A 12,573-nucleotide genomic window follows, 5' to 3' on the forward strand; every position below is an offset into this window, starting at 1 on the left:
CTAGCTGTAATGGTTCACATGCACCCAATCTTGTTTTTGATGTCAACTTCCCCTATCCCTGCCATGATTGCCCAAAACAATGGTAGGAAAAAGGTCACTAATATTTCCTGCAACAGGGCCTTTTCTATAGGCTAGGTATTGAGATCTCCTTTGGGGCTGGTTCCCACACAAATCCAATACCCACATGTTTGTAAACTGTGGCTTTACTCCCTAACCAAGATTACAGTCTCTCTCTCTTTCTCTCTTTCAGACTCTGGAGTAAACTGTAAGCAAGGAAGCCTCTCTCCTATGGTTGCGTGTGTATGACTATGCTGCTGCTGGTAGCACTGGGCATGGTCTGTACTTACACTGTGGTCAGTGCAGAAGAGGCTGAGAACACTAGCCGCAAACCACCGTTAAACTACAGCAGCTTCTCCTTGCCACCGGAGCATGTACCCTACTTCCTGTACAACAACAAGAGAGTGGCCAAGATCTGTCGTCAGGATCCACTTTGCCCCTTTAAGGTAAGATATACATTAATACACCCTGACATTTTTTTTAATCACAGACACAATGCTTTGTTATGGTGTTATTTATAATGTGTTACATTGTGTTCCACACGGTTACCAGGTTCTTACAGGCTTTTCCACATGGGCTGTTCATGATCTTTTTTTGACAATTCAACTCAGTTGAACCAAACGCAAGATAAACCCCTCCGTCTGAGAGTGTGAAAAGCTCAGGGCTTAGGCTTAAGAGTCAAGACAGCTTGCAGTGTTTGTTTTCTGTGTCAAGGAGGAATCGAATAGTCTAATCTGCAGTGGTATATGCAACATGTATCACCTCTAGGTTTCCTCATTTGCTTTTTTATGTATTTTGTTCACAATAGGATGCTCTGCTGGATGTGTCAGCTTGTTGGGGCTATGAGAAGAAATGTGCCCCAGAAAACCGCTTTAGCTATCCTGTATGCACCAAGGTCGACCCTGCATGGTACTGTGTTCACCATTGCATTTGCAAACAAAGAAACCGTTATTCGTTTGAACCTTTAACCCATACTATGGCACTAGCACATCCTCTAAATCCTGATTCATAGTCTGAAAAATCACTGTGGCATCCAATATTTTGATATTTTCCTTGAAACAATATGATGTCCCTTCTTATTTGACCCAACCAAGATGTCCTGGATCTCTCTGTACCAGGGTCAGCTCAGTTGAGGCAGCCCAGGATGTGTTTTGGACGCAGGCTGACTTTGGTTACGTCAAGGAGCGCCTCAGTGAGATGAAGACTATCTGCAAGGCTTCCAGTCCTGTAAGCCCCTCCTCTAGTCCCCACAGTCCAGCTAGACACAGGGCTCTGGAATCAACAGCAATAAACAATATGAATAAGCTAAAGAAAAAAGCATACCTCCTAAATATCTGTCAAATTCAACCTACCACTGCCCCATTTGAGGGGTGTGGTTGAGTAACTATAGCTCTAAACCCGCCATTCATTTTGGTTGACTCAGTGCTTTGAAAATGCTGAATTCGAAGTGTTGAAGTGGTAATGATGTACTTTTAGGAGGACTCATCTCTGAAATGCTCCAGCCACACACGCTTCTGCCGGGCGACCAACCTCTACCTGGACCTACGGAACCCCCCGAGAGGTCATGAGAGGTCAGTGCCTCTGACAGGGTTAGACGTTGTGTGGGCCTGGGAGCTGAGAAACTGACCTGTGTCCAGTGGCTCACCAGTGTTCACTGTGCAGGTATAAGGAGGACTTCCTTCAACAGGGAGAGATTGGAGGACACTGCAGACTGAACAAGAGAGCGCTGTCTGCAGAGGGAGACCACAAGAGCCCTCTACAGTCCTGGTGAGAGTGAAGGACTAAGAACCACTCGTTTTGACACACGTGAAGAACGTGCATTTGTACAATTTGACACGTCAACTTCTCTCTCACTATCGCAAACATGCTGGCCGATTGAGAGAAACCTCTGCTATAGATAAATGTGTAATATTGGATACTTGTCGATAGTAGAAATGATGCTGAACACCGTTCATCCTGGTCAAGGTATGCTGAACTGCAGACGTACACAGAATTAGACTTCTACCCCACTGAGCACGAGCACTGTGATGTCATCATAGAGAAACCCACCATATTCATGAAGCTGGATGCAGGTGAGAGATCCTATCTCCAGCATGAGGACACTTGCACACGGCTACTACTGAGAGGGATTGGTATGACAACTACCTGAATGTGTTCTTATTTCAGGTGTGAACATGTACCATCACTTTTGTGACTTTGTCAACCTGTACATCTCTCAGCACATCAACAACTCGTTCAGCCGAGACGTCAACATCGTCATGTGGGACACGGTGGGTCCGCTTCATTGCCCACCTTCCATATCACTCCACTTTTCTTATGAAGTTGTTTCCCAGTGATTGTCAGAGAGCACACTAGATCTGCTGTAGCTCATATCCCACCTTGGTGTTAACTGACCTTGTTTGGTGTGTTTCAAGTGGCAGGAAACTAATGTAAGTCTAGTGAGTCAGAGCTGGTGTTTCTCACTTTCTAAGGAGGTCACATGCTTGAGGAGTGGATCAAAGGGAAGCGTAGGCGGGAAACCAGAATGATTCATGGGAAACCTTATCCTGTCTATTGTCAACCTAACACCCCCACCTCCTCACCATCACAATTGTGGAGCAGAGAGAGCAGAGAGAGCAGAGAGAGCAGAGAGAGCAGAGAGAGCAGAGAGAGCAGAGAGAGCAGAGAAGGAATGTAAGAACCTTTCATCTGACAAACGACATATCTGGGCATGCCCATTAAACATGTGGTGGCCCTGAGAACAACAAGATAAGACAGACTTCCTAAAGACACTACTGAACCACAGCTCCAATTCAAGGGAAAGCATGACAAAACTATTTTAATATATTTTGCTGACCTATGATGGAAATTGGTATAGTGGCCCAAGGATGAAGGTTGAATTATGTGTTTGTTGTTTTTACTGTGCGCTGACTCGTATGATAGCTCTTCATTAATTTACATACTGTCACTATTGCCCTTCATGTATGCTTGTCCTTTTCAGAGCTTTTATGGATATGGCGATTTATTTAGTGAAACATGGAAGGTCTTTTCTGACTATGATATCATCCATTTGAAAACCTTTGACTCTAAAAGGGTAAGTTCCTTGGTACATTTGTTTGTGCAAGAGTGCTTGCTTGCAATGGTGGGGTTATGCACACCTGAGCATACAGTACCTGTGTGTGTGTGTGTGTGTGTGTGTGTGTGTGTGTGTGTGTGTGTGTGTGTGTGTGTGTGTGTGTGTGTGTGTGTGTGTGTGTGTGTGTGTGTGTGTGTGTGTGTGTGTGTGTGTGTGTGTGTGTGTGTGTGTGTGTGTGTGTGTGTGTGTGTGTGTGTGTGTGTGTGTGTGTGTGTATTTGCCTGTCTGTGTGGGAGTTCTGTGTGTTGTATAATAACCTGAGCTAAGCTTTGTTGAATAATAATCTCTTTTATCTTTTATCAGGTGTGTTTCAAAGACTCCTTCTTCTCGCTCCTCCCAAGAATGAGATACGGCCTGTTTTACAACACACCTCTGGTAGGCTTCCCCTGTCTCGGTATATATTGAAAATATTCTGATAGCATTTCTTCATTTTCAGGAGATTTGAATGTCTTTGAAGAGCTCACACTGCCCCCGCCTCTCTGAGACTCTCTTATTTTTTATAAAGTCGGCTTTTTGTCGGTCTTTTTTCTTCCCAGAGCCTTCCTCTTTCAGGGAAACCCTGCTTGGTCGTGTCATGCAATTTGGGTCAAATATTTATGTTATTTATTGAGCGTGTCCAGCTCCTATGTTATTTAAATGATAATTTCAAGGAGATTTGTGTAAAGATCTTATCATGTAAATATGTTAGCCTTGCAGAGGGCAGCCTTGAGGTGTGAAATATTGATATGTTAGCCTCATATCCGATGCTTTCGATTGCCCCAGCTGCGTACATCATGTTTATATTCATGTGCTCATATTTACGACTGCTGTGCTCGGGCCTATAGGAGTGAATAGTCATGCAATGCTATGCATGGGTTTGTTTGATGTAGTTTTCAGTGTGTGGGTATGAAATTTGAAAACTTCTATCTTATTAGGAATATGCATGAGGTAGAGGGCTGATGGATTTCTTTGGTGTGTTGATGACAGATATCTGAGTGCCACAGTGAAGGGATGTTCAAGGCTTTCTCCCAGCATGTCTTACATCGACTCAACATTTCACAGGAACGATCCCAGGTAGGAAGTACAGCATAGTTTATAAGGTCACTCTACCACTCCCTCCCTCCCTCCCTCCCTCCCTCCCTCCCTCCCTCCCTCCCTCCCTCCCTCCCTCCCTCCCTCCCTCCCTCCCTCCCTCCCTCCCTCCCTCCCTCCCTCCCTCCCTCCCTCCCTCCCTCCCTCCCTCCCTCCCTCCCTCCCTCCCTCCCTCACTCACTCACTCACTCACTCACTCACTCACTCACTCAAACTCTACCACTCACAGATGTACACAACACACAACCCCTCTTGAATATATCCCTCACCAAATACCATTAACTGGTTTTCTAACCACAACCTGAAAACATTCGACTGTCTTTACACCCACCTGCTACTGTTGTGGTGCAGCAGCTTATTCAGTATTCGCAAATGATTCAGAAAATATGCTAATAGCTCTGTGGTGAGATAGCAGCTGTAGCTCCTGGGAGCTAAATAACAGTTTTGCCTGGCCCTGACCCTGCTTCCTGCAGCTGATGAACGACACAGGGAGACACAGAGCCGTTCTCTCCACTGTTCTCTCCTCTGTTCTCTCCTTGTCATATCTGGCCTCCTTATCCTCACTAGTTTACCTATTTATTCACTCATTTAAAAACATTGAAAGCAAATTATGCAGATTTTTATTATAAGGTTTTACAGAGTTGTTGGCGGATTTTCCTTATTTCAGTAATGTGGTGTTTTAATGCTAGCTGTGGTGTTATTCTCTCTTGGCTGAGAGCACTGTCCCAGAGGGAGGTACTTATGCTGCAGGTGTGGAGATGCTTTGAGCCACTAGATGGCAATGGTGTATAAGATGGGCTACCATTCTGTTTGTAGTCTTATAATGCTTGGCTGAAGCCCCGTTAATGACATTTAAGAATCACCCGATATTGATTTAAGAAGCACATTAAAACAAGTGCCTTCCGGTTGAAAAGAATCTTTCCTGAGTACGTTCCATTCACCATCACATTTATGACTTTACATCAGAACATACAATTATAGAAAATGTGAATGTACTGTATTTAATACAGTTTTATCCCCTGCTGCATAGTGAATATGGCTGTTCACCCATCACTGGAGTGGATGTGTCTGTGTTAGCCTGGCCCGGACTGATTGATCAGTGTTTGTGTTTCTGCTTCCAGCAGGGGCGTGTTCGTGTCACCCTGTTAGCACGAAGCACCGAGTACCGTAGGATATTAAACCTGCAGGAGGTGAGTCCAGCACTGCCCACTCTCTCTCGCCCATCCTCCCTTCCCTTCATCCCTCCTCTCTGCTTCCTCTCATTGATTTACTGCCTTACGTTCTAAACTGGCCATTTAAAATCGTATTTGCTATAAACTGCAAGAGTAAAAGACCTGTGATTTATACTGCCACTAGCCCTGTTTGTTTGGTCTTTCATTGATCAGAGAATACATCTCACTGTGTCCCCGCAGCTTGCAAACGGCCTGAAGACTGTGGCTTTATTGGAGGTCAAAGTGTTGGATTACAAATACAAGTGAGTGAGGCTGAGTTTGTATTCCTCTGACAGGCCCAGTGGATTAATAGTGGATTAAAGGTAAGGTCCTGCCAGGAGGAAGGGCAAGGCAGAGGGACTGAGTGACAAGTCCATATTACCATGCAGTGCATGGCGAGTACCAAGGACTACATGTTGACACAGAGTAAAGAGTGTTGATGGTACATTGTAGATGTACTGTATGAGATGAGCTGTATGTTGTTGGTGAGAACACAGTGTTGGTAATGCTGGTGTGTGTCATTGTCTGTCTCAAGGGACCTTCCATTCCTGGAGCAGCTCAGGACCACCCACAACTCTGACATCTTCATTGGGATGCATGGGGCAGGCCTTACACACCTCCTCTTCCTCCCCGATTGGGCTGTCATTTTCGAGCTGTCAGTACACTTTTTTGGGGGCCTGTTTTTAACTGCTGTCTGTGTGTTGATCTGTCCGTGTCATGTAAATGTGTCTGGTCCTTTCTGTATTTAAGTGTAAATGTCTCCATCCATCTTTTTGCTTGACTGCCTGTCTGTCAAACCTCCCAGCCTACTGTGGATGGTTGTACATGGGGAAACTGGGACAGGTGTGTGTGTGTGTGTGTGTGCAGCACGAGACCTGGCTGCATGCTGTGCTCCGTTAGCCCTTAGTCATGCAGCATAACGGTGAAGTACAGCCCAATTAACCAGACATCCATCATGCCATCCAGGGCAGGGCTGGGAGGTTTAGGCAGGGGAGCTCTGGGGAGTGTGGAGGTGAGCGAGGTAGAGAAAGCAGAAGATGAAGTGTCTGCATCTGTTCTCCACAGATTTAATTGTGAGGATGAGAGCTGCTATCGAGATTTGGCTCGGCTGCGGGGGATCCGATACGTGACTTGGCAGAAAAGGGACAAAGTCCTCCCGCAGGACAAGGTGGGGAAACTCCAACCGGCTGTCTGCTGTAACGTCTGCTATAACCTCCAACACCTAGGTCTCCACCCCAGCTCCCTGGAGAGGGTTTACTAATGCTCACCTGTAGCTACAGCATTCATCACTACTGTACTGTCTGACTAACACACACACTTATACACTGAGCAACCACAATAACATCAGTCTCTGTAAATATATTTGCCTGTCAATCAATCATGATGTCTGTGTGTCTGACAAACACAGGGCCATCATCCCACTCTGGGGGACCATCCGAAGTTCACCAACTACTCCTTCAACGTGGAGGAGTTCATGCGCCTGGTTCTGGAGGCAGCTGACTATGTCACGCAGCACCACAGGTGGCGATTGCGGCCTCGACATGAAGAACTGTAGGTCTGCAGCACAGTGGGACTCCTTACACTAAACCTCTGCCAACATCATTACTGAAAACAGTATCTGTAAACACTTTGGCTTGTTTCCAAAGTTGAGGTACACTTAAGGAAACACAGCATTTTCCAAAACCTTCATCAAAAGTATTTGTGTGTGTGTGTTGACTTATCAGCCAGAGCCTTACCTGCACCACTGTCATACAGTTAGTATGTTAATCATGCTAATACTGAGCCTGATAGGCATCGAAAGGAAGACAATGACACCACCCATTGCTGACTAACCTTTGCTCCTTGAATTTGTTTTTTTTTAATAGCATTTTAGTGTGCCTGCATGTGTCTTCATGTGTGCACTCCACACGCTAAGCAGGTGTGTCACATACCAAGTGTTTTAAACTGGTCAGTATTTTCCTTGAGACACTGATCGGTCTGTAAATGAATATAAAATGGCATTTGTTACACAGAATGTTCCTTTTGCCCACTGTTCAGCTACAGTAGCCCCTCATTAGTTTAAATGGTCTAATGTCAGTGATATAACCAGACAACTTAACTTTCTTGCAGAGAAATTATGTGAAAAATAATTAATATTATACTTCAACAGTATTCCGAAAGATGTGTGTTTTTCTACTTTTAAAGAGTATCGATGTTTTATTTATTAGTGTGATACAGTTCAACTGAGTCAGACGTTTCTGTCAAGGATGTACAAGGTTTGTAATTTCATATTCAAAAAACGTAATATTTTTTAATAAATATTTTCTAAAAAGCTGATATTACTTCTGCTGTTATTTTCGAAACCTTCGAATTACAGATATTAGTTGATTTTCAATTTATTTAATACTTTTTTGACGTTTGACCTTGAACGTTAGAAATGGGGCATATCTAAAAAATATTTGGCAATTTCCGAGACAGGTTTGCTGTTCGTTTCATTATTTTAGCGCGGTTGGGCCTGAGGTAGAGAAGCTTTCCACAAAAGGGCACTAGTTCAATTTTCCCTGTCACCGCCATAAATCTGAATGACCTCAAAACCACCACACCCTGCGCTTTCAACGTATACAAGGGACCACTGGATGGCAGTACAACACCGCACATGATTCAAACGTCACACAATGAGACCATTATCGTTCCTTTGAAAAGTTGCTTGTGGCAGCCGGTTAAAGACTACAAAAAGTATCTTCAATGTTTAGTCTACTGTTGATGTCGTGTTGATGCTTGGTATGATCAAAAGACTATCTTTAATTCAAGTGTAGTAAGAGTTATCGCATCTGAGATTAAGACAATCTCAATGAAATAGCTGTGTATTTCAGGACTATCAAAAACAGTCAAACTTTTGTATTACTGCATGCTAATCAGCCATGACAAGGCTGCATATCCGACTTGCTCTCCGCGGATGTTGTGGCTGAATTTACTCATATTGACAGACACAGGGGCTGTCTGGGATGGACACTATTTATGGCCCTGCTCAGGTTTCTGCCTTTGACCTCTTAAAGAAATGAACAATATCCACACGGGGGGATCAAAACCAAGATTTCTTCTCTTATTAACCTTCATGGCGGGTCTAAATCGATGCCCATAGCTGCATTACCCACGTTTCATCCTTGCAGTAAAACTATGGTAACCCCAGGTGAGTAAATAGGCTATATTAGGCTATTTGGTGCCAAACGTCAGTGTGAGTGCACCCACATGCCTGCCCTAGTGTGTGTGTGTGTGTGTGTGTGTGTGTGTGTGTGTGTGTGTGCGCGCACGAGAGAGATGCAATACTCCATTGGAACAGCCAGCGGTAGTTATTGGCCGTCAGCGCCCAGCATGAATGTCCGCTTGCTGTGTAATTAGTCCATGTGCTGGGTGAGTTATGGTCTTACTGCGCATAGAAGTCTCTCTCTCACCACTCGTTAACGATGCGTCGTACACATTACTGCTTATGACAGCGGTTTTGGGATATTTTCTCTAGGTGTCCCACGCAGTGCTCTCTAAGAGAGCTGCTTGGGTGGCCTTATTTTGTCGTGTTAGAAGTAATAGTCTGTGCATTCCATAGCAGTGTTGTAATATCTCGCCCCGTGTCGGCCTGGCGGGCCTTATGGGGCAAAGAAATGAGGTAGAAATGCAGGGCACTGGGAGTGCTCCTTCAAAGTAAGCCTGAAGCTTAATCAGGCGGATGTGTGCTGTGCGTATAAAGTCATTAGCCACATCTGAGGCAGTGATTCAGACATCAACATCAGGGAGATATACCCCCAAGTTGAGTTTTTAAAAGGCCTGCTCTAACTGAAGTGCATGCTGAAGGCTAGAGCTGCTATAGATTGTGTTGCATTAGGGTTATATGAGGCTCTAATAGGACTTAAACTAGTCCTGTTGCCCAATATTCGATTTAGCTTCCCCCACACCTAATCCCTCGTCAATTTCCCATTGTCTTAATGCATCATACCCATTATATTGTGTATCAACCAGGCTTAATCTAATTTATCTTATAAAGCAAATATTTCTCACCACTGAACACAGAGAAATCAATTACAACACGCTCATCTTACGCCGCCACATACAGGCGTCCCACCCAGCAGGAAAACATTCTCTTTCAGGGGGATAAATGTGGAAATATTGATTGAGTGAGAAGACATATTCCTCAAGTTATGACCAGATATTTCCATAATGTTTTTCTCCCCGGGGCAACGATTATGGGGGGAAACAGTCCCAGAGGGGATCCTATAACCTAGGTCTCTGATACAGGAGAAGCCAAACTCTTTATACGCAAATCTGACCCTTTCAGCAGTATTAGGACTCTCCTTTAAAATTCTAACATGCCATTTAGGTTTAAAGATTTGGGGAGTCAAAAGTGGAACATGCCCAGTTAAAGTGTATCATGAAATTAACAATTGTCCGGGTTTATAGGGAATTGCTGGTGAGACTGGAAATAATTTGGCGACGCTTAATGCTCCAAGGAGAGTCAAATGGAGTAAATTGAATTTCACACCATTTAACCTCATGCCGTTATGCCTAGTAAAGTGTTTTCTAGTATGGTTTGGTTCAATTTAAGCAGTGAATAGTTTAAGTGGAGCACAGATGAGATTAGTGCTGTTGCTAAAGTAGTACAAAATGGCAGCATCTTTCATATGTTAACTTATGGAGCTTTTCCATACTCTAAGCTAGGAATTTGATCTGATAATCGCATTGCTGTCAGGGACATGTCCCTTTAATAACATAAGCTTTCAAGAGACATGTATAAGTATTTCACAACAGAACAACATTTGACTTATCATTTTTCTGTGCCCAGCACCATTACAGACATAAGCATGCTGTAGATCTGCTGATTGCACGGTAGCTGTCTGTGATGCAGAAGCAAGTTTCTCATAGCAAGTTTCCAGCAAAGTTATACTGTTGCTCTTCGGTTGTAAAGACTAAAACACGACCATATTATTTGCACAAAGTCTGTGGAGTTCACCAACTACTTGAGCATGTAGTGAATAGAGTTGTGATGAGTTACTGTGCATGTGTTGGACTGTGTACTGCAGGTTGGTTGGTAATCTAATGCTTATTGAAGGTCATCAACAAATAATTCATCCATTCTCAATCTCACATATTTCCTTGTGGGGCTTGAGAATGTCAACATGGCCTATCCACTAAGCCTGAGGATATAAACATTGTGTGTGTTTAAAACTGAGGCCTCCAACTGCAACCCATTAGCCGTTTGGCCGCTGGCTGCCTAAAAATCATGGAGTCCAGCAGGATTGTTTGTGGTAGCCTATTCTAAATATTTTATTAGATAAATGTCTAGGGCACTATGGGAAATGTGCTTGATGTTGGAAAGTTACTAGTTGATATACGATGGAATAATAGGCTAGCCTGAGCACCACCATTGCAAACTAAATCAGGACTATGGCATATTCCATTCTGACCGTACTTGAGTGGAATATGCAGGCCTAGGACTACAGGCCTGAATGTGAGCAGGAAGGAGAAGTTTGATGCCTGAATCTCTGGCATATGAACGTATTGGATCCTGCTTACCTTAGGTCGTTAGCGAGGATCGACTTCTCTAAAGCTTAATGACTACAACAGCGCAAAGCAATCAATCCCAAACCTCTCACTGGAATATTCCATGCATCAGATCATTCATAGGCGATCCCTTGAAGCGTATCGGTGAAGCGGAGGTGATTAAATTCTGTTTAACATCACTGTGGGGGTTTAGATTTACATCTACACGCTTACAGCTGAGTTCAAAATCAAGAATCGATATCTATAGGTAACAAATTTGTAATCTGATCGAAGATGAGGTGGGAAAGCCTATTAGGCTACGTAGAGTTAGGAAACATTCAAAGGAACTTAATGATCCAAGGAGAGTCAAATGGAGTCAAAGGAACTTTCGAATATAATATTGCCTGCATGGAGATGAATGGATGTTACATAGGCTATTTGCGTCATCCTCTAGTTTATTACTAGACTTGGCTGTCGTAATTAGTCTAACTAAAGTAAACCCTAACAAGTTGTAAACTATGACATCACTGAGCCTGTACTTGAGATATGGCAAATGGGGCGGGCGCAGCGCACGTGTTCAGAATGGAGAAGACTGACTCGCATTTCTCATGTCAAATCGATCCCTGCTCGGGAGGAGCGCGGGGAGCGCAACTATCATTCTACCATCAACATCACTCTCATCTCTCCAGCGACCAAAACAGCTGTCTGACGGCCGTCGGCTGGGTATATTGTCAATAGTACAATGAACTTGTGCGGAACACTGAGAAAACATTAATGTATGATCGCTTATATGGATTTATTCACTTTTGATCACTTTTTTCCTGTCAGGCGCGAATGACATCTTCTCCATACCAATGTCTTTGTTTGGTATACTCTCTAATGGGACACCGTAAGATAACGAGAAGAAGGATCTTGTTGATACCCAAACGTGTTTCTCTTATTTGGCTTTAAAGCGCCGGCTCTGAATCAGCCCTCCCGCACCCTGCAAGAGAGAGTGCGCTCCGCGGAAGATGGGCATGCAGCTTGAAGGATTGACCTCCACTCGGAAACTGGAATCAGCGGCGTGAAGAAAAAGTAAGGCATATCAAAACGTTCTTTTTGGATCACTAAATTATCCCTGGGCTATTGATTATGCCTCTGCTGTCATAGACTTGGGTAAGATTGTGTTTTAATTCCTGTCCGTTGCATTTTGTATAGATCTCCCTTATATCCATGTTTTCCCTGACTAAAGTGAATGATGGATACACGAATCACACTCAGGTCAAAATGTTTGTTTTTTAGAAGATTGTGTGTTTGCCTTACAGTTATAATAACACTAAGGGTAGACTTACAAGGTAATAAACTTTGATGCTCACGCTTGGTTTAGGAAAATTTAAGACTTGGTAGCTTATATATATTCAAAGACCACCCTTGTGAAAGCACGCTTATGTGAAAAGAATCTGGAATTTATCCAGGTCTTTTGACATTAAAGTGACGCTAGATTATTCTCTTTATACCGAAATTTAACCATAAAGAACGCAATTGACCTATAATCCAACCCACTGTCCGTAGAATGCTTTCGCAGTATTGGAGGAGGATGAGAGGCAGAGTTGAGATTGATGCAGTTTTCTG

General features: G+C 43.7%; 1 protein-coding gene across 2 annotated transcripts; it reads left to right on the forward strand.

The window, feature by feature from the left end:
* Positions 1-221: 221 nt before the first annotated feature.
* eogt (EGF domain-specific O-linked N-acetylglucosamine (GlcNAc) transferase) lies at positions 222-7,740 on the forward strand. 2 transcript variants are annotated; one of them, XM_067237461.1, is made up of 15 exons: positions 222-503; positions 866-966; positions 1,176-1,284; positions 1,534-1,628; positions 1,720-1,824; positions 2,023-2,129; positions 2,224-2,327; positions 3,038-3,130; positions 3,476-3,547; positions 4,139-4,225; positions 5,365-5,433; positions 5,656-5,717; positions 5,990-6,109; positions 6,520-6,622; positions 6,863-7,740. In XM_067237461.1, the coding sequence occupies exons 1-15, from the start codon at positions 303-305 to the stop codon at positions 7,007-7,009; spliced, it is 1,575 nt and encodes a 524-aa protein (XP_067093562.1). In that variant the 5' UTR covers positions 222-302; the 3' UTR covers positions 7,010-7,740. The 2 variants fall into 2 exon arrangements, with proteins under 2 accessions (XP_067093562.1, XP_067093570.1); XM_067237469.1 differs by having other exon boundaries at positions 5,368-5,433.
* Positions 7,741-12,573: the final 4,833 nt, after the last annotated feature.

The sequence above is a fragment of the Osmerus mordax genome, chromosome 1 (genome assembly GCF_038355195.1).
Source record: "Osmerus mordax isolate fOsmMor3 chromosome 1, fOsmMor3.pri, whole genome shotgun sequence".
In the NCBI taxonomy this organism is placed as follows: domain Eukaryota; kingdom Metazoa; phylum Chordata; class Actinopteri; order Osmeriformes; family Osmeridae; genus Osmerus; species Osmerus mordax.

Coding starts and splice junctions, on each gene's coding strand:
- eogt (XM_067237461.1), top strand. CDS start 303: ATGACTATGCTGCTGCTGGTAGCACTGGGCATGGTCTGTACTTACACT. Junction 1,825..2,022: donor AAGAGCCCTCTACAGTCCTG/GTGAGAGTGAAG, acceptor ATCCTGGTCAAG/GTATGCTGAACTGCAGACGT. Junction 4,226..5,364: donor TTTCACAGGAACGATCCCAG/GTAGGAAGTACA, acceptor TTCTGCTTCCAG/CAGGGGCGTGTTCGTGTCAC.